Here is a 21,556-nt window from a genome sequence, read left to right as displayed (position 1 = left end):
AACAGTAAAGCATTCTGAGATCATTCATGTGTGGGGTTGCTTCTTATCCAAGGGAGTGGGCTCACTCACAATTTTGCCCAAAAACACAGCCATAAATAAAGAATGGTACCAAAACACCCTCCAAGAGCAACTTCTTCCAACAATCCAACAACAGTTTGGTGAAGAACAATGCATTTTCCAGCACGATGGAGCACCGTGCCAGCAGGGGCAAAAGTGATAACTAAGTGGCTCGGGGACCAAAACGTTGACATTTTGGGTCCATGGCCTGGAAACTCCCCAGATCTTAATCCCATTGAGAACTTGTGGTCAATCCTCCAGAGGCGGGTGGACAAACAAAAACCCACTAATTCTGACAAACTCCAAGAAGTGAAATTATGAAAGAATGGGTTGCTATCAGTCAGGAATTGGCCCAGAAGTTGATTGAGAGCATGCCCAGTCGAATTGCAGAGGTCCTGAAAAAGAAGGGCCAAGACTGCAAATACTGACTCTTTGCAAAAATGTCATGTAATTGTCGATAAAAGCCTTTGAAACGTATGAAGTGCGTGTAATTATATTTCACTACATCACAGAAACAACTGAAACAAAGATCTAAAAGCAGTTTAGCAGCAAACTTTGTGAAAACGAATATTTGTGTCATTCTCAAAATTTTTGGCCACGACTGTACACACCATCCAAAGATTGTGAAAAGTATATCACTAGAGAGAGACCAATTTCTTGAAATACATTTCAGGTGTAATTCTGAAGAATCAGTCAGAAGAGAGAATAAATAAATTTGACCAGAATTGAATCTGCTTCCATTGGCCTGATAATCTGTGTATGACTCTCTGGCAGATCTATGCCTTGGCATCAGCTGGAGGTGTGTGACGATGCCACCTGTCACACTGAATACCCTGCACTGGAGGCTGGACAAGACAGTACACATATTTAACTGGGACAGTTCCGGCCACTGTTCCAATCTCCCTCCCAAAAGTACATGGAGTCAGAGGACAGGCTATGTGCAGAAGAAAAGGCACAGTCCAGGTACGACTGAACCCGGTTGTTCAGGCAATGCTTGTCCTGTTGCAGATATGCGTCAGGTTGGCACAGCACTTAAAAAAACTTCCATCACATTAATAAAACTATATTGGCTGCTGTTGCTGTGCCTTCTGAGACTTATTGTAGGGATAGCACCACCAGAGAGGGCGGGAGGTCTCTGACTCAGCCAGGTTGGAGATGGGACTCCTGGACAGAGATGCAGGTGACAGGCATCAATAAAACCTTCTCCCCTTTTTGCTTTGATTGCAATGATCTAAAAGTATGGCTATCCAGTAGTCATCACCTTGCTTGATGCTAACCACATGCTTGCCAGCATGTAGGCAACCAAGCATGCAGTTTGTCATGCTCACCAGCATGCCTGAGGACCCAGTACTTTAAAGGGAACCTGTCACCATGTTCTGACATATAAAACTGAATGTACCTTAATGCTTGGTTACCCTAATAGTTCCTAGAGATCAATCCATAATCTTCTCAGGACTAACCTTTCCTATTTTATCGCCCTATAAATCTTTACCACCTCATTTACATAAATTATTCCTTCCCCTCACACCATCATAGCCTATTTCCCGCCTCCTAAACTTTTACAGCCGATTTCTGCCCTCACTGGTTGTAATCTAGTCTGAAATTGCGCACTTGCCGTTTATTTGTTAGGCCAATCAGATAATTTAGTGCATGTCCCCCCCCCCCCCCCTTCATGCCACTACGTGCTGGAATATTCCCAAATATCCACTTCAAAATACTTACGCAACGGAGCTCTGCCCGAAATGAATAGGCGGAGCTGAGGTGCTTGACTCCGTGAAAATATGACTCTTCTCATGTCAAACAAGTAAGATATGACTCGTTTATGTTAATTAGCATAAAAGGCCAGAAAGGTTTATAGGGCGATAAAATAGGACAGGTTTGTCCTGAGAAGATTATGGATCAATCGCTGGGAACTATCAGGGTAAACAAAGCATTATGGTACATTCGGTTTTATATGTCAGAACATGGTGACAGGTTCCCTTTAAGACCCCAGTGCAATGGTTGGTCATGGCCAACGTCATCATTATCATCAGCATATCTATCATACCGAGCACCAACCTCCTTCCCTAGCTGTGCCTGGGAAAACTCCATGTCCCCCTGCACCACAAACTTCTCCTCCTCCACTTCCTCCTATATGCGACTTTGTCCGTCCAGGTTCCTATCAGTTAGATGATCCCCAGCAAACTGTGGAGGTTGTTGTTCTTCTGCATCAGCGTAAGCGTTAGTACAAATACAAATATTAGGGTGATGCCATGTTAATGCTTGTCCCTACTCTGGTGGCCTCTTCGAAGGGGTTGAGTATGCTACACATGGCCCTGATGAGCTGCCACTGCCTGCGCTCAAAATAACATATGCTCTGCTGTGGTGGTCTCGTTCATCATGTAAATCATTAATCTCTTTACGCTGCTCATAGCAACGCTTCAGCATATGTAAGGTGGAATTCAAACGGTATAAAGGCACCAACTGATCTATGTAGCTTCTCTCGCCCAAGCTCATCAGCTTTAAGACAACATTGCAATGCTTCAGTTTGCACATATAAAAGGAGGTAGAAGAAGTGGAAGCAACAATCTTCTCTGTTTTTGTTAGGGATAGGAGGATGTTCATTGAGGAGGACATGGATAAGCACCTGGTGTAGGGTACCAGATAATCAGCAATTGCAAGCTGCAGCATGGTGGCCAAGACCATACAGTGGTTTAAGAAGACAGGTTCCACTCTCACACTTGGCCTCACACTCTCTCATTCTGCTCACTGGAAGTTCAACATGGCACCTCATGGCAAAGAAATCTCTGAGGATCTGAAAAAAAAAAGAATTGTTGCTCTACTTAAAGATGGCCTAGGCTATAAAAAGATTGCCAACACCCTGAAACTGAGCTGCAGCACGTTGGCCAAGACCATACAATGGGTTGAGAAGAGAGGTTCCACTCAGAACAGGCCTCGTCATTGTCGACCACAGAAGTTGAGTGCACATGCTCAGCTCCATATCCAGAGGTTGGATTTTCTAAATAGACGTATGTCATCATGGAGGAGTGGAAGAGGATGTAAGTGGCAACCTGTGAAGCTCTAGTGAACTCCATGCCCAAGAAAGTTACGGCAGTGCAGGAAAATAATGGTGGCCACGCAAAATATTGACACTTTGGGCACAATTTGGCCATTTTTACTTAGGGGTGTAATCACGTTTGTTGCCAGCGGTTTAGACATTAGTGGCTGTGTGTTGAGTTATTTTGACGGCACGTCAAATTTACACCGTTATACAAGCTGTACACTGACTACTTTACATTGTATCAAAGTGTCAGATCTTCAGGGTTGTCCCATAAAAAGATATAATATATTTAAAAAACTTTGAGGGGTGGACTAACTTTTATGAGATACTGTAGGTACCAGCAGCAGATCTTGATGATTTGCTTGCCCAAATGCATTCAGCATGGCAGAACATTCCTCAGACAATCATTAGTAACCTCATTGGTAGGATTCCAAGGCATGTAAGTGAATGTATTTATGCATGTGGCTCTCATACTAAATACTGAATAAAGCGAGATGTTTTGCATATTTTGTTTCTGTTTTTTTATCATTTGCAAATCATTAAAGGGGTTCTCCAAGATTTTCCTCAGCATAGGTCTTCAATATGAAATCAGCAGAGGTTCGGTCCCTGCTTCCCCACCAATCAGCTGTCTGAATAAGCCTCAGTGCTCACCGGAGCTCTGGTTAATACAAAGCCTCCTCAGAGCTTACCAAGCACAGCGCCGTCTGTTGAATAGTAGCTGTGCTTGGCATTGCAGCTCAGACCCATTCACTGGACTGGGACTAATCTGTGCTTAGGCCATATGACCGATGAAAGTCACATTGCATGGCCAGGAGGCCTAAGAGCGCGCAGAGCACTGTGTCCTCTCCATACATCTGACCGACAAGGCTGCCAGGAGTTGAATCTGCCTCCGATCTGATATTAATGACCTCTCCTGAGGATGGACTATATACATCATATACATACTGTATATCACCTATAACGCTGTCACATTTCAATCCATATTTAATTTGAATTTTAGCTGAATCGGCGAATATAATGCTGAAAAAACTGACAGAAGAGAAAACCTAAAAATTTAACATAAAATTGTATCATCCAGTGAAGGAGTAGAATCTGTGAGTCTTCTCTGCTTTACTTAGTGGTGTAGAATCTGTGAGTCTTCTCTGCTTTACTTAGTGGTGTAGGGATTGTCTCTTATTCGGGGGTCATTCTCACAGAATTATCTTCATAACCACTGGGTTTCAGGTCCAAACAGTGCGATTTATTTGACACAACATGGCATAAAACAAAAGCCTGCCCATCTGGGCTCTACCTAAACATAATAAACATTGTATCCCTAACTCGGCTATATGATAACGTTCACACATGGAACCAGGGGCGGCTTACCCCAGACATACAGTCCACCAGCCCTCAGGCTGTAACAAATGCAGTACCCTTGAAGGGGGTTGTGGTCTAGCAGTCCTCCCGACTCTGACCTTTCAATGCTTATTCCCGGGCGTCGCTGAGTCCCCCCAAAGTTCAGGCTATTGCATAGCCTCGTGAACCCTCAGCCTTGCCTAGCTGAGACCACACTGACCGAGCCTCTACAGAGTGAGACACACCCAATTGCAGAAACCAGATTAAATGGAATCCCTGGACGTGAGCATGCCCTAAGTCCTGGACTGGAGCATGGGGAACAGGCACCCACCCAAAACATTGCCTGTTCCCAGTAAAAGCCCGCCTGTCACGGCGGACAGGATATAAGATACACAGATAACTAAACAAACAATATTTCTAGGATAGAAGCTGGGGATAAGGTCACCTCCTAGCAAATCCCTAACAGCTCTCCCTATTCTGCTTTGCCCACATTCAGACCATGAAGGTGGGAATAATGTGTCCTCGTGCCTGGGCTGAGAATACCCTAGAATACCTGAGATGGTGAAAGGGGAAAAAGGGACTGCCTGCTCCCTCAGAACCAGGAGGGGACAGATGACACTCAAACAGTCTAGACAGCAAACCAAAGAAATAAGAAACCAACTTATCTTATCTGAGCAGGAAAAGCCAATCCTTCACTCCTTGCTTCCACAGCCTGACAGAAGCTATAACCCGCACGGAACCCTGGGAGGGGAGTAATTTAAACCAACGACCCCACCCAGTGCACCTGAAGGGAGGCGGATCTAGCACGACTCCAAAACAAAACAAATGACTAGACATGTGCTGCTAATCTGGCAGACCTCCATACATAGTCTGAGCAGGGCATGACACCGCCCCGAAATAGCTCAACCAGCTACACTATCTATATCAGGCATCCTCAAACTGTGGCCCTCCAGCTGTTGTAGAACTACAACTCCCACAATGCCCTGCTGTAGGCTGATACCTGGAGGCTGTTCGGGCATGCTGGGAGTTGTAGTTTTGCAACAGCTGGAGGGCCGCAATTTGAGGATGCCTGATCTATATGGTGTCTTTAGTGGACACCTGGACTAGAGCTTTTACTCCACCAAGGCCGGGCCCCTTGGTGCAAACAACACCTCAATGTTCACATTGCCACAGTGGTTACTAGTGTTGGGCGTAAATATTCAAATCACGAATATTAATCACGTATATCGGCACTTCGAGAATTCGTAAATGTTTAGAATATACTGATATATATTCGTATTTTTTAATATTCTAGATTTTTTTTCATCTGAACCCATGATCCCTCCCTGCTTCTTGGTTGTGGGCAATTAGAAGGCTGCAATGTCTTTGTCTGAGCTTAGCAACATCCCTAGCAACCAATAGGAAAGTTGCCTACCCCTTACTATATAAGAACCTCCCCAGCAGCTATTTTCTACAGGTTTTTGCAGTTCTGAGAGCGAGCAGTGACATTGCTGTGCTCTGTGCTTTCCACTCATTACATTAGCGATATATATATATATATATATATATATATATATATCTAAGTTATTACAGGTGTAGGTGATATCCTGATATAGTGTAGCTGTTGCAGTGCAGGGTGTTAGGTAGTGTGATAGGTTCTGCTGTCCATACATACATGCTACAGACATAGTGCTATGATGTCACAATACATAGTGACCCCAATCAGTAATATGTAGTCAGACCGGATAAAATGTGAAGTTTTTACTTATTGCGCCAAAATATACGCATCATTAGTGGCGATTTGCACAATCGCGAATATATTAGAGCACTCTATCTGCATATAAAGCCATTTTTAATGTTTTGCCGTGCCAATCATTTTCATCAGTCTCAGGAAACTTCTAGCAGCTTGGAAAATGTAGCAAAAAGAGACCCATGCCTGTATTGCGCGCAAATTACCTGAATATCACATTGCCAATTTTCGCAATCAAGAAAATAATCGCAAATTCGAATATTGCCCCTGCCGCTGATCACTAGTGGTCACTACTCACCTGGGCGGTTATCTGCAGGAATGTCCTCTGTACTCTGCTCATCACCCCTCACATATGTCTCTGTAGGATTAATATTGTTCAGATCTTCACCCGGATTCACAAGCTGTGAAAGAAATATTGTAGAAGTCATCAGACGGTTGGAGAAGTCGTGTGGAAGGTTTTATATGACCTGAAAAGACGACCAAAAATAACCGGACAGCAGGACTTATCTGACCCAAATATCTGCAGGTCTCCTGTATAAATCAAATCTGATTACTTCATTATTCCAACCAGTTTGCAATGCAGGGAGAGTAGCCCTTATATTCCATCCCTAACATTATATTGTGTGTATATAACATTACATTGTGTGTATATAACATTAAGGTACATTGTTTGTGCACCTGTTGCCGTTGCTGGCCGCCCCAGGGCTGTGAAGCCGGTAAGCCAAAGTTCTTTCGGTCCGTGGCTTATTTACATCCTCGGAATGGGCATAATTATCTGCTCTGCTTCAGCCAATGACTGGATTCAGGGGTAACATGTCTACAAGAGACACATTACCTCTGAAGCCAGTCATTGGCTGCAGTCAAACAGGTGACCATGCCTGTGCCGGCGAGGAAGCAAACAACATTTACTGTAAGATGGACATACAGGAGTCGGCACACATAACCGGAGCTAAGGGTATCAGGTACGTATGACTCTTTCCATAGTAGAGGCTGCGGACACATGTAAAAAGTTAGTTTTCCCTGAACAAACCCTTTAATGCTGTCTTCCTGTTCTATCTAAAAGTTTTGGGATGGCTGCAGGCATGAAGATACTGTACCTAGTATAAGGGACAGGGGAGAACACAGGAGAGGTGAGAACTGATCATCTATCACCACTAGAACACCATGCTTATGTTTATAGCATAAGGACACAGTGGCTTAACCAGAGTTCTAAGGACCCCAGGGCAAACTGTTCTGCTACACTTGTGCAACCACAAAAGATCTGCAGCAGTTCACATAAGAGGCCATCTTAAAAGTCTGTACAGGCAGAAAATTGTGAGATCCAGACAACATGTAATGTCTATGGTCAGCTGTAATCCTGCCATCTCCACCTTACTCATTATACAAGGATAAAACATAATACTGGTGGATAAAACAAGACTGAACACAAGATCTTCACAGCCTCCTACAGATCATAGGGGACATTTCATGAGATCTTATCACCATCTACCTGATCATCCTGTGGGACATTGTGATGTTCTTCTGAGCCATCCTGTAGAAGAAGAGGACTGGGACATCTCTCCGGTGTTCTTCTCTCTTCCTTAACTGTAGAAAATTCATCCAGTGACTGAATTCATTCCTTACATACAGATAATGAGAGGACATGTGTATTTAGTCATGTCTATTACCTGGTAATGTGTGGTGCCGGTGATCCTCCATTATGACGTCCTTGTACTGATCTTTGTGTTCTTCTAAATACTTCCACTCTTCCATGGAGAAATAGACGGCGACGTCCTGACACCTTATAGGAACCTGACAACACAATGATACATTTATCACCCAGATCCCTTCATAGCGTTCCTGTATAATGTCCCAGCATTCCCAGCAGTGTCACCTCTCCAGTCAGCAGCTCAATCATCTTGTTGATGAGTTCTAGGATCATCTCTCTATTGAATTCCTCATGTATCAGGGGGTGAGGTGGAGGCCCTGTCATTGGGCTCAGGGTTCTTCCCCATCCTTCAGACACAGGGGCTTGATATCGCTCACTAGAGGTCTTCTTCACTACTGTGTAGTCCTGGTTATGGAGAGACACAGTAATAAATATCACTCCATACATCTCCAGAGTCCCTCACCTCTCCAGTCACGTCCATCTGTTAGTAACATAAATAAAATTATGTAATGCGACATCAGAATCTCTCACCTCTCCAGTAAGCCGGAAGAGAATCTCTAGGGTGAGATTTATTATCCTCTTCGCCATCTTGTCCCTGTCCATATCCATCCTTGATGGGTCAATCGGGAGAAGGGTCTTATATAGAAGATATCCACTGAGTGGATCCAATATTGTAGGAACCTGAATGGAGAAAAGATGTAAACTGAAAATTAGGGGTGCACCGAAATTCCGGCGGCCGAAAATGGGCCTAATCCATTTCGGCCGATATTGGTACATATCGGCAGAAAATATGGGGTTTGGGATTTGTGGGATTTGTCACCCACCAAGTAGCTCACCATCCGCGGCGGCGCCCCTCATGCTGTGCCTCCTAAACGCTTGCCGCTCTAAAGAATCTCCGGCTCAGTGCTGCGCAGCCTGCTGTGTCTGCTCTGTGCTACTGCTGTTGTTAGTGTAGCGTGGCCGAGCTCTGTTCGTTCAGCGGTACAGGAGCTTTTGTTTCCTGTACCCGGCCGGACTGACAGGAAGTGCTCACTTAGTGTGCACTTCCTTTCAGTCCGGCCGGGTACAAGAAACAAATGCTCCTGTACCGCGGACCGAACAGAGCTCGGCCACGCTACACAGGCTACACTAGAGGTGACAAGGGAGGGGGAGGGGGGGGGGTGTAAAATGAGAGTGACAAGGGGGGGGTGTAAAATGACAGTGACAAGGGGGGGTGTAAAGTGAGAGTGACAAGGGGGGGTGTAAAATGACAGTGACAAGGGGGGGTGTAAAATGACAGTGACAAGGGGGGGTGTAAAATGAGAGTGACAAGGGGGGGGTGTAAAATGACAGTGACAAGGGGGGGTGTAAAATGATAGTGACAAGGGGGGGGGTGTAAAATGAGAGTGACAAGGGGGGTGTAAAATGAGAGTGACAAGGGGGGTTTAAAATGAGAGTGACAAGGGGGGGGGTGTAAAATGAGAGTGACAAGGGGGGGGTGTAAAATGAGAGTGACCAGGGGGGGGTAAAATGACAGTGACAAGGGGGGGGGGGTAAAATGAGAGTGACAAGGGAGGGGGGTGTAAAATGAGAGTGACAAGGGGGGGTTTAAAAAGAGAATGACAAGGGAGGAGGGGGGGTGTAAAATGAGAGTGACAAGGGGGGGTGTAAAATGAGAGTGACAAGGGAGGGGGGTAGAATGAGAGTGACAAGGGAGGGGGGGTAGAATAAGAGTGACAAGGGAGGGGGGGGAGTAGAATGAGAGTGACAAGGGGGGTAGAATGAGAGTGACAAGGGAGGGGGTAGAATGAGAGTGACAAGGGAGGGGGTAGAATGAGAGTGACAAGGGGGGGTAGAATTAGAGTGACAAGGGAGGGGGTAGAATGAGAGTGACAAGGGAGGGGGTAGAATGAGAGTGACAAGGGAGGGGGGGTAGAATAAGAGTGACAAGGGAGGGGGGGAAATGAGAGTGACAAGGGAGGGAGGGGGGGAAGAGAGTGACAAGGAGGGGGGGAAGAGAGTGACAAGGAGGGGGGGAAGAGAGTGACAAAGGAGGGAGGGGGAGAGTGACAAGGGAGTTTCGGTTTTCGGTCAAGGGCATCCTGAATTTTCGGTTTCGGACCAGAATTTTCATTTCGGTGCACCCCTACTGAAAATACCATGTACAATACCATTACTGGAGATAATTAGAGGAGACATCGGAGGAGATAATAAATTTTAGATGTTGTGTTCTCTCTTTTTATAGTGATCGAAACATGTGTGAGGTCAAGGCAGTTTCATGGTATGTACCACCTTTACATGACACTACAGCCAATAGAAGACGTCATCAGTGATGCCAGTATGAACAGCACGTGACCGCTATAGACCATCCTAGGCCTTAATGGTCAGGTGATATACATACCGCCATCGGAGCTCCGACCAATATTGTCGCTGCAGTGATGTAAATCAGACTGAAGAAGGAGACCACAGGAACCTCAGTGCTGGAGCAGTGGATGATTCTACAGGTCCTATGTTATCGGGGTAATTGTACAATGCTGTGAAATATGTTGGCGATACATAAAGTAGAATTTAGGCTTTTTGGTACATCGTTTTCCAGGAGGGAGCAACACTAGGAGATGTCGCGCTCATCCACAGGAAGCCAGGAGCCCGGACCTCGCCCTGAACCTTAGGCGCACAACGGATCCCAATAAAAAGAAAGACGGTCCAGCTTCACTGAAAAATACTTGAGGCTTTATTTAATCCCGTGCAGATAAAAACCAACATACAGCAATGCAGAAAATCGACCGGTTTCGGATCACTGTAGATGTGGATCCTTAGTCATGATGTGCATCAGTAGGAGGTGAAGTCGAGACTAAATAGTGAACCACTGAGAACAGGTGATCACAATCAGGTACAGGACACACCTCCTGATGACATCCTCCACAGAAAAAGTGCATAACAATTACAACATGCCAAAAAAGACATAGAAAGTAAGATAAAATTTACAAAATGCAATAAAAGAGAAATAAAAATATTAGTAATGTAGAATAGTATCATGACGCCTGTTCAATCCTGACGGTATCCGTGAGCCTAATTTGAAAATCCAAAAGCACTCACGATTGAGCAACTTTTTCTTGTGATCACCGCCTCTGCTTGGTCTATTAACCCTCTCCACTCCTTGTACTGACATGCTATCTGTATTACCATTATGAACCGCAGCGAAATGCAGGCTTGCGGCGGAAACATTTTTTACCTTAGCATGGGGTACATCAGAGATATGACGGCAAATTCGAACTTTTAAGCAGTTTGATGTGCACCCGACGTACTGTAGATTACACAGAGAACATGTGATGCAATATACCACATATGTGGTGTTGCAATTAATGTATTGCTGAATGGTGTGAGTGGTATGATTGCTTGTAGACAGAATATGCGGGCCCATTCTCATATGTGAGCAACATGTGCATTTTTTATGTCCACATTTAAAATTACCTATGTGTCTCAGCCAGGTAGGCTGGGTCCCAGGTTTATCCTGGTAAAGAGAGGGGCTCACCATATTGGCTAAAGTAGCAGCACGTCGGGCAACACATTTAACACCACTTTTTACAACATCACCCCAAACTTGGTCATATTTGAGAAGATGAAAATGTCTTTTGACAATGTTACATATTTGTGAGTATTCACAGCTATAACTCGTGGAAAAAATTACTTGCTTCTCTTTATGACCAAGTTTGGGCTTATTGTTTGGGAAAATTAGATTGTCCCGAGACATAGTGGAAACCATATTTTTGGATCGGTTTAAAAGTCTGCTGGGATAATTCCTCGCTAGGAGACGGGTGGTAACAGTATTCATTTCTTCAATACGGGTTTCACTAGAGGAGCAATTGCGCAAAGCGCGAATATATTCACCCCTGGGGATGTTGTGGACAGTATGTGCAGGGTGACAGGATCCCGCATGCAGGATGGTGTTTCCTGCGGTTACTTTTCTATACGTGCGACTATACGTGCGACTCTGTACACGGCCAACCCCCACGTCCCCCACCAAACACAAATCCAAAAAGGATATTAGGGTCTTGTGCGAATTTAGAGAAAAACGTAAGTTGCAATTGTTGGCATTGAGAAAGGATCCGAATGATGGTACGGCCGCCACATCGCCCGACCAAACAAAGAGCAGGTCATCGATGTAGCGACCGTACCACCGGACGGATCCACTCCATGGGTTGGAATCAGAGAAAAGAAAATGGTGTTCCCACCATGCCATATAAATGTTTGCAAGCGATGGTGAGAAACGGGCCCCCATAGAGACTCCTCTGCATTGGAGAAAAAAACTCCCATTAAACATAAAATAATTGTGCTGCATAAGAAATAATACAACTTTGCAGAGGAAATCTCTAAAGGGTAACGAGAAATTGGAATAAAGACTCAAAAACCAACCCAAGGATATAATGGCGAGATCCTGGGGGATAGCCGTGTACAAAGAAGCGACATCAGCAGAGATCCAAGAAAGATCAGAGGACCACTGGAAGGAATGGAAGGCCTGTAAGACTGAAGCAGTGTCCCGCAGAAAACCAGGAATACACTGTACCAGTGGCTGCAGCATACTGTCCACCCAAGATGACAGATTCTCTGAAAAAGACCCAATACCCGAAACTATAGGGCGCATAGGAGGGGGGAATCCCTCTTTATGTATCTTGGGGAGGGAATGGAAGATGGGGACCACTGGATAAGAGACAAAAATATAGTCAAATTGTTTTTGGTCCAAGTATCCACTATCCAGTCCCTCCTCCAAGATACTCCTCAAAAGGGTTTGGAAAGGAGCGGTGGGATCCTGTTTCAACTCGGTATAAGTGGCGGAATCAGATAGCATAAGCTCATTTTGTGCAGCATACACGAGTCTATCCAGGATAACCACCGCTCCCCCCTTATCAGCCTTTCTCACAATTATGTCAGACATACTTTTCAATTCTTTTAACGCTCTGCGTTCACTGGCCATAAGATTATTTTTACTGTCATTTGTATCCCTGCTCTGAAACACCCTATCAAGTTCAACCAAATCACGTTCTACATTATCCTGGAATTGATCAAGAGCGGGGGTGCGTGACTGAATGGGATAAAAATCTCTGTTATAGGTGCGAAAATTATTCGCAAAGTCACTATGCACCTGCGGCTCTGGATCAATCCCAGAGAGAAAACGCATAGTCTGCATAGAGGCAATGTGTGATAATTCCTGAAAGGAAAAAGAAGACATCTGATCAACAGAAAAATTTGACTGAGTTGTATCAACCTCTGCAGAACCTATACCAACATTATCTATATCAGAAAAGTGCTTTTTAATGGTAAGATTGCGTGCAAAACGGTTGACATCGAGTAAAGTGCGATATACATCAAAGTGCACTGTGGGAGAAAAAGATAAACCTTTGGCAAGTACATTAATTTGCAATTGTGAGAAGACCTTAGCTGATAGGTTAATGACTTGAATGTTGTTTAAGTCTTTCTGTGGCGTGACGGATAGCGACCTCCTCCTTGCATGCTTCCGCCCTGCACGGCGTTTTTTGCCGGCCTGATAATAGCATTTGTATTGGGATTGGTGTCATGTGCAGTGCCCAAATGATTGGCAGAGGATAACACAGATGATTCTGGGGCGGAATCAGAGGATTCAGCGTCAGTGGAGCTAAAAGCCACTTTGTTACCTCTATTCTTTTTATGGTACTGACGTCGTTTCATAATAGAGCGAGGTGTATAGGTACGCATATCATTCCAATTATACACATTATTAGACCTATAATCCTGCAAGTCACGATTGTATTTTTCTTGTTTGATGTGAGTCAAACTGTCCTCCATTGTATTTAAACTCTTTTGGAGTTTCTGATCCAGTTCTATGAATGTCTCGGTATTAGCCAGAGGGGTTATCAATTCCTGGAGTCCAACATGACAGCACACATGGAGGTTGTGCTCATATACCTCTAAAGGGACAGGAAGCACAGAGAGGTTAAAAGCCCCTTCCTCCCCTCCAACACCACAAGTCATCACACCGTTCAAGCAACATATCTAAATATATCTACACAAATTCCCAAGTAATAAACCATATATATTTAGGGAAGGAGAAGTAGGGTGCTGTCATGTCAGACTCCTGGAAAACTATTTACTGGTAAGTCTAAATTCTACTTTCCAGGACGTCCTCCATGACAGAACACATGAAGCAATACCAGATAAACTACTTTTAGGGAGGGACCACAGCCTGTAGGACTTTACATCCAAGGCTAGGTCTCTATTAGCAGATAGGTCTAGTCTGTAGAAGTTTTGAAAACTAGACCAGGTAGCTGCCCTGCAGATTTGTTCCAGTGTGGCATTAGCTCTTTCTGCCCAAAGAAGCAGCCGTTGCTTGAGTAGAATGGGCTGTGACTTTGAATAGGCAGTCTTTATTCTGGGAACTATAAGCTTGCTGGATTGTTGATTTAATCCATCTTGCAATAGAGGATTTGCAATAGAAGCTTGTTTTCACTTATTCTTCCCTGCGAATTGTACAAATAAAGCTAAATCTTTCCTGAAGAGGCGAGTGACTTCTAAATATTGTATTACTCAATGACAAACATCTAGGAGTATGAAAACGTTGTTATTTTGCATTCTTCGGATCTGTACAAAAACTACTTTTGGCATAAAGGCTGGGTCCAATTTTAAGATTACTCTGTCATCCAGAATCCTAATATATGGTTTTCTTAAATAAAAAGCCTGTATCTCTCCAACTCTCCTTGCCGATGTTATGGCCACTAGAAATATTATTTTGAAAGAGAGCATTTTTATTTCACTGTTTTCTAAAGGTTCAAAAGGAGGATTACATAGGTGCTCCAATACTAGTGACAAGTCCCAAGGAGGGACTGACTTTCTTACCAAAGGCCGGATTCTGGAGATAGCACGAGAAAATGTTTATATAATGGTGCTCTGCTAGAGGGAAGTCAAGAAACCAACTCAAAGCCGAAATCGGAACTTTTATAGTACTGGGCCTGAGACCCATGTCAAAACCTTCCTGCAGAAAATCTAGAATGTCCTGAACAGAAGGGGAAACTGACTATTTGTGAAGAGAAACAAACCAGGAACGGAATTTCTTTCAAATCTTACCGTAGATGTAAGAAGTAACCCTCTTGTGACTTTGTAGCATGGTTGTTATAACTCTTTCTGACAGGCCCCTGGCTCTTAGTATCTGCTCTTCAGAATCCATGCTGCCAGCTTCAACCTGTACACTTGTTGATGCCAAAGAGGCCCCTGAGACAATAGGCCATCTTCTGGGGGAAGAAAAAAGGGTTCCTCCAATGCCAAATTCTTTAGAATTGGGATCCAGCTTTGTTTCGGCCAATATGGAGCTATTAGGAATAGAGTTACTCGTTCTGACCTCAGCTTTTTCAGGATTGGCTCAATTGGAGGAAAATAAGGGAAGGCATAGGCCAGATCCATATCCCAACTCTGAGACAAAGCATCTACTGCCACTGGTCTGTCCCACGGATTTAGTGAGAAGAAAAATGGAAGACGAGTATTTTTTCTTGTGGCAAAGAGGTTCAATTGAGGAGTCCTCCATTTCTTCAAGTAGATGAAATACTTCTTTTTTGAGACACCACTCCCCTGGACGTATAGAATGTCTGCTTAAGAAATCTGCGGTCACATTTTTCTCTCCTTTCAGGTGGATTGCTGAGTTTGACAGTAAATTTTTCTCTGCCCAGCTGAATATCCGGTCTGATAAGTGTTGAAGGGGCGGAAATATTGACCCCCCTTGATGTTTCAGGAATGATACTGTTGCAATGTTGCCTGAGAGAACCCGTACATGTAGGCCCCTTAGAAGATTCTCCGCTTTTAGAAAAGTTTCCAAGACTGCTCTCAACTCCCTGAAGTTTGAGGACCTGTGATAGAGATTGTGACCCCAGGGACCCTGAAAGTATAAGTCCTGCACCTGGGCTCCCCAGCTCGACTTGCTGGCATTCGTTGTTACTAGAATCTGAGGTTCTAAAGTCCATGGAATTCCCAATGAGAAGTTCTCTGGATCTATCCACCATGAAAAGACTCCGTCTTACCGACTTTGGATTGCAGATCTTCTGATCCAAAGAATTTTGATCTCTGTTCCAACAAGTCAGAACTGTTTTCTGCAAAGGTCTTGAATGGAATTGACTCCAGGGCACTGTAGTGATGCAAGACGTCATTAACCCCAGGATTTTCATGGCTGTTCTTATAGACCAGATTTCTTTCCTTTGGAATAAGGAAATCTCCTGGCGCATCTTTGCCTGTTCTCTACCGGCAGGAATGAACGTTGTTTTTCCAAGTCCAATAGGGTGCCTAAGAAAATCTTCCTCGTTTCTGGAATAAAGTTTGATTTGTCTAGGTTTATGATCCATCCCAAGCGGGAGAGACTTGTCAAGGTGAATTCCAGCTGTCTCATTAGAATGGTGGCAGATGGAGCTGTCAATAGGAAGTCGTCCAGATAAGGTATAATTATTATACCCTCTTCTTTCCTCAACCAGGACACAACTTCTGCTACTCTTTTTGAAAAGATTCTTAGTGCTGAGGATGGCCGAAGGGTAGACAATGAAACTGGAAATGTTGAATGGATGAATCCTTCTGAACCGCAAATCTCAAATATTTTTGATGCTCTGGAAATATTGGGACATGATAATAAGCATCTTTTAAGTCCAATGTGCACTTTACCGCTCATAGACAAATCAACTGAATCGCAGATTTTATTGATTCCATTTTGAATCTTCGATATTTCACCCACTGATTCAGTATTTTTAAGTTTAGAATGCATCAATATGTCCCATTTGGCTTTTTTACTAAATCTGACATGATTGCAGAATTCGGTTCTGGTTGAGCGAAATGTGTCACAACAAACTTCCTTGGGGGAGGATATAAAAATTCTATTATGTATCATTCCTCCATTGTTTTTAAAATCCAAATATTGTGAGTAATTTCTTCCCACTGTGGAAGGAAGGTTTTCAGTCTTCCTCCCACTGGAAGAACGTCATTGTTTTTGTTGTGTAGTATTGGGAATAAGGAGGAAGACTCTAACCTTACCTCCCTTTGGGTAACTCCACCTTCCTGATTTACCCTTGCCTCTGTACGACTGAGACGTATATCGGGGTCCTGGCTTTTGAAAGGACTGGGACTTTTTATTTTTGTCCTCTGGAAACTCTCTTTTTGTCTGTAGCCTTTTCCAGCATAGAATCCAGAACAGGGCCAAAAACATAAGTACCAGAAAATGGGATAGTACAAAGCTTATTTTTTGACGGAATGTCCCCAGATCAAGTTTTAAGCCACAATACTCGTCCGGAGGCATTTGAAAGGGAACTGCCTCTGGCAGCGAATCTAATAGATTCCGCCGAAGCATCAGAGACAAACGCAGTTGCCATTTTTAAGAGGGGAATGGACTCCAGAATTTCTTCCCTGGAGGTTTTCATCTTTAGATGTTCTCTAGTTGGGAGAGCCATAAAAATAACGATCGAGACAGTGAAGTAGCTGCAATATTTGTATTGATCAATGCAGAAGATAACTCCCAGGATCTATTTTTCTATCCATAGCGTCCTTAAGTTGCGAGGAATCCTCAAAGGGCAAGAAGTTTTTTTTAAAATTAGTTTTGCAATGAGTATATCAATTTTCAGGGTATTCACCCACAATTTTGTATCTTCTGCATTAAAGGCTAGACAATACTTAAACTCCACTTCCGCTTGCTCCCATTCCTCCAATATGAGTAATTTTAGATTTTCATTTACTACAAAGAGTGTTTTCTTTTTTGCTTTTAGTCTGCCAAACATCTCGTCTTGTATAGAACGAGTTGGACGACTTCCTCTACGTCTATTGTCTGATGGATATCAGAAATGAGAATGTCTAAATACTCGGACGAAAAAACCTTTTTTCCCTCTTCTGCAGGACAAGAAGCAATTTCATCTTCCTCAATATAATCTATTTTTCCCTCTGATCTAATGTTACTAGTGGATTCATCCTCTGAATCTGAGTCCATATCTGTTCTAGGTCTTCTAACATGAGACTGCAGAACAAATTTTGGCATTACTTTGACCACTGAGGAGTGTACTTCCCCCTTTATAATTTCAGCTGATAAAGATGGCTGTTCTTTTATCAATTTATCAATGCAGGAGCTGCAAGGTTGTTTAAAGTAACACTCTGCCAGCTTCGTAGCACAAGAAGCGCATCTTTTCACTTTCTTTTTAGGTTCAGAAGGATTTTTATGCACCACATCTTTATCACCCTGAAATTACAAAACAAACTGCTAGCTATGCAGAAATGAGTATTACACTCACCGGTAATGCAGTTTCCTGGACGTCTCTGTGACAGCACACTCGGAGATTTACTTCCTCTGATACGACAGGAAAACACACAGAGGTTAAAAATCCCACCCCTACCCCTCATCGCCAGTGTATTTTAATGGAGGACAAGATAAGGGGTAGAACCCAAAGAAATTTATCGAAAATAAAAGGGCGGGAATAGATGTGATGTCATGGAGACTTTCAGGAAACCGGATTACCAGTGAGTGTAACACTCATTTCTCCAGTCGTCTCCATGGCAGCACACTCGGAGAACTAACAAAGTGAAAACAACTCAGTACCCAGGACCTTGCGTCCAAAGGCCATGTCCTCGTTGTCAAATACATCAAGCCTATAATGTTTGGTAAAAGTATGGGCCCTCTTCCAAGTGTCCGCCCTGCAAATCTGCTCCAAAAAACTGCCAAAAAACTGCACAAACAAATTTTTATCTATCCTCCATCCCCTGGTAGCATCAATATAATGAACAACTGCCCTTCTTACATCTAAGTTATGGAATTTAGCTTCCTGCTCATTCCTGGGATTGGCACAGAAAGAGGGAATGGCAATATCTTGGGACCTGTGAAAGGTGGATTCTACCTTTGGGAGGAAATTGGGGTCCAACTTAAGTAATAACTTATCCTCTAGGACCCTAAGGAAGGGCTCCTAGATGGATAGGGCCTGAAGCTCGCAAACTCTCCTAGCAGGAGATATTGCTACCAGTAAAACAGTCTCACGCTGGGTTCACACCTGAGCGTATTCTGTATGCGCTTTTTATCAGGCGTTTACATACGCGCGAGGAAACAAGCAAACGCCCATTTAGGCGCGTTCCCGCTAAGTCTATGTGCGGGAACGCGCGACAATACGCCCCAAAGAAGCTCCTGTACTTCTTGGGGCATAGGGCATTTTACAGCGCGTTTGTACGCGCTGTAAAACGCTCAGATGAGGACCATGCCCATAGGGAATCATTGGTTTTTGCCTGTTGAGCGTTTTACAGTGTGTAGGAACGCGCTGTAAAACGCTCAGGTGTGAACCCAGCCTTAAGAGTAAGCCACTAGACAGAGAATCTAAAGGCTCAAACGGGGAATCTGACAAGCCTAAAAGAACTGTATTCAGGTTCCATGGGGCTACCAAATTCTTAATTCTTAGCTTTAGCCTATCTGCAGCTTTCAAAAACCTAGAAACCCAGGGGATATCATAAAGACTAGTGTTGTAGAGGGCACCCAGGGCAGACACCTGCACCCTTAGAGTGTTTGGGGAGAGACCCATATCCAACCCATCCTGGAGAAAATCCAGAATGAGAGGGATATTGTGAGTGGACTGGTTAAACCTGACCCCCCCCCCCCTTCCCCCCAAGAGGCAAACTTTTTCTACACCTTAAGCTATGCTCTGGAGGTACTGGACTTTCTGCTGAGCATTAGAGTACTTACCACCCTCTGAGATAAACCCAGCCCTAGGAGGATGGACTGTTCAGTAACCAGGATGATAGTTTGCGAAGCCTGGGGTTCGGATGGCTGATAGGGCCCTGCATTAGGAGGTCCTCCATCGAGGTAAACAGGATTGGATCCTCCCAGCTGAGGGCTCTCAGAAGACCGAACCAGCCCCTTCTGGGCCAAAAGGGGACCACCAGGATTAGGGTACACTTCTCAGTCTGGAATTTCTGCAGGACCTTCGCGATCATCGAGATTGGTGGATAGGCTTAGACGAGACCAGACGTCCAATCCTAAGTGAAGGCGTCTATCGCCACGCAGTGATCCCTTGGATTGAGGGAGAAGTAATGAGGAACCTTGTGGTTTTTCTTTGAGGTGAACAGATCCAGACTCGGACTGCCCCACTGAACCTGGAACTTCCGAAAGGCTGTCTGAGAAAGAGACCATTCGCCTGGATCTAGTCTCTGCCGACTGGGAAAATCTGCCCTTAGATTAAGGGAGCCCTTTAAGTGTACCGCTGTAAGGGATTTTAGATTTTTTTCTGCCCACAAGAATATCTGTCTTGAGAGACTCCTTAGATGACCGTGCTTTTTACCCCCTTGATGACGGATGAAAGCCACTGCTGTGGAGTTGTCCGAATGGACCAATACATGCCGGTTTCTTGACTGGGTCTGTGTTGCTTTTAGACCTTTCCATATTCCCCGAAACTCCCTGTAATTGGATGACATCTCTCCCTGAGATTCGGACCAAGTCCCCTGGAAGAAATTCCCGGCTGCAAGGGCACCCCAGCCACAGAAGCTGGCATCCGTTTTCAATGAGAAAACTTCCTCCTGATTCCAGCAGACCCCGTCTGTAGATTCTTGTCTCTGAGCCACCACTGTAAAGAGATTTTTATGTCCCTGGGTAGATATATCTTCTGGTCCAGAATTAGCTGAGACCTGTTCTATTTCCTGAGGATTAGATCTTGCAGGGGTCTCATGTGGTGTTGAGCCTAGGCAACCGCAGGGATGCAAGACGAGAGACGACCCAGCATTTTCATGCCTTCTTTGACTGTGCAAACCTGACCCCTCAGGAATTGTTGGAATTTGTCCTTAAGATCCTTGACCTTTGGGGAGGATAGGAAAGATTTCTGGAGGATGGAATCTAGAAGGATGCCGAGAAAAACTCTCTGATTGGCTGGAAGAAGTCTGGACTTCTCTAAATTGACTATCCAGCCAAGATCCTGAAGATGAGAAAGACATAAATTACTCTTACCAGTAATTGGATTTTCCTTTAGCCTTCACAACGGCACTACCTGGAGGTTGGCCCGCCTTCTCAGGGACAGGAAACAATAGCGAGATCAGCGAATAAAGGGCCCCCTCCCTCTTACCTCTCCAGTTATTAACCTAGGACTCAGAATAGGCATGAAACAAGGAGCAATTTAATAAGGTATGAACATAAACAACAGAGGTAATATCACTTGAACTAAGGTTTTCAAACTCAATAGTGTGCCGTGAAAAAACTAAAAAAAAAAAAAAAAAGCAACGGCTCATAATATATAATAAAAAGGTATATATATTTATTTTTATATATAAATATATATAAAAAAAAATTTGGGTGGGAATCCCGTGGCGTTGTGGAGGCTAAAGGAAAATCCAATTACCGGTAAGAGTAATTTATGTCTTTTCCCCACGCCTCCACAACGGCACTACCTGGAGGAATAACATAGGAGACATGACTTAGGGTGGGACCACCGCAGATAAGACTCTGCGGCCAAAAGACAAGTCTCTATTGGTAGAAACGTCCAGCTTGTAATGCTTAAAAAAAGGTACAGGGGTTGGACCATGTGGCTGCTCGACAGATATCTTCCAATGAAGCTGAGGCACCTTCAGCCCAGGATGCAGACAACGCTCTGGTGGAATGAGCTTTTAGTGAAGGATGTGGAGCAATCCCCTCAGTCTCATAGGCCAAAGTAATGCAGGCCTTTATCCATCTGGAGACGGAGGTCTTGCTGGCTGCTTCGCCTCGATGAAGCACCAGATACTGTATTAGCAACTGGTTTGACTTTCTCAGATTCTTGGTTGC

At 44.2% G+C, this 21,556-nt stretch overlaps 3 protein-coding genes across 3 annotated transcripts in view; 1 reads left to right on the top strand and 2 right to left on the bottom strand.

Moving 5' to 3' along the window:
• The window catches only part of LOC121003516 (zinc finger protein 208-like), a 2,651,670-nt gene that overhangs the window by 1,270,220 nt on the left and 1,359,894 nt on the right, over positions 1 to 21,556 (top strand). The gene's annotated exons all lie outside the window — the stretch shown is intronic.
• LOC121003540 (oocyte zinc finger protein XlCOF22-like) overlaps positions 1 to 21,556 on the bottom strand; it is a 933,287-nt gene that overhangs the window by 455,684 nt on the left and 456,047 nt on the right. The gene's annotated exons all lie outside the window — the stretch shown is intronic.
• Positions 6,538 to 8,158, bottom strand: LOC121003555 (oocyte zinc finger protein XlCOF7.2-like). The gene is made up of 3 exons (XM_040435458.1): positions 8,035 to 8,158; positions 7,829 to 7,952; positions 6,538 to 6,562 (listed from the first exon to the last, which is right to left on the bottom strand). Exons 1-3 carry the CDS (start codon positions 8,131 to 8,133, stop codon positions 6,546 to 6,548), a joined length of 240 nt encoding a protein of 79 aa, XP_040291392.1. The 5' UTR covers positions 8,134 to 8,158; the 3' UTR covers positions 6,538 to 6,545.

This window comes from Bufo bufo, chromosome 6 (assembly GCF_905171765.1).
Source record: "Bufo bufo chromosome 6, aBufBuf1.1, whole genome shotgun sequence".
Classification (NCBI taxonomy): domain Eukaryota; kingdom Metazoa; phylum Chordata; class Amphibia; order Anura; family Bufonidae; genus Bufo; species Bufo bufo.
The sequence above is the reverse complement of the archived record's forward strand: the minus strand, read 5'-3'. Positions and strand labels throughout refer to the sequence as shown.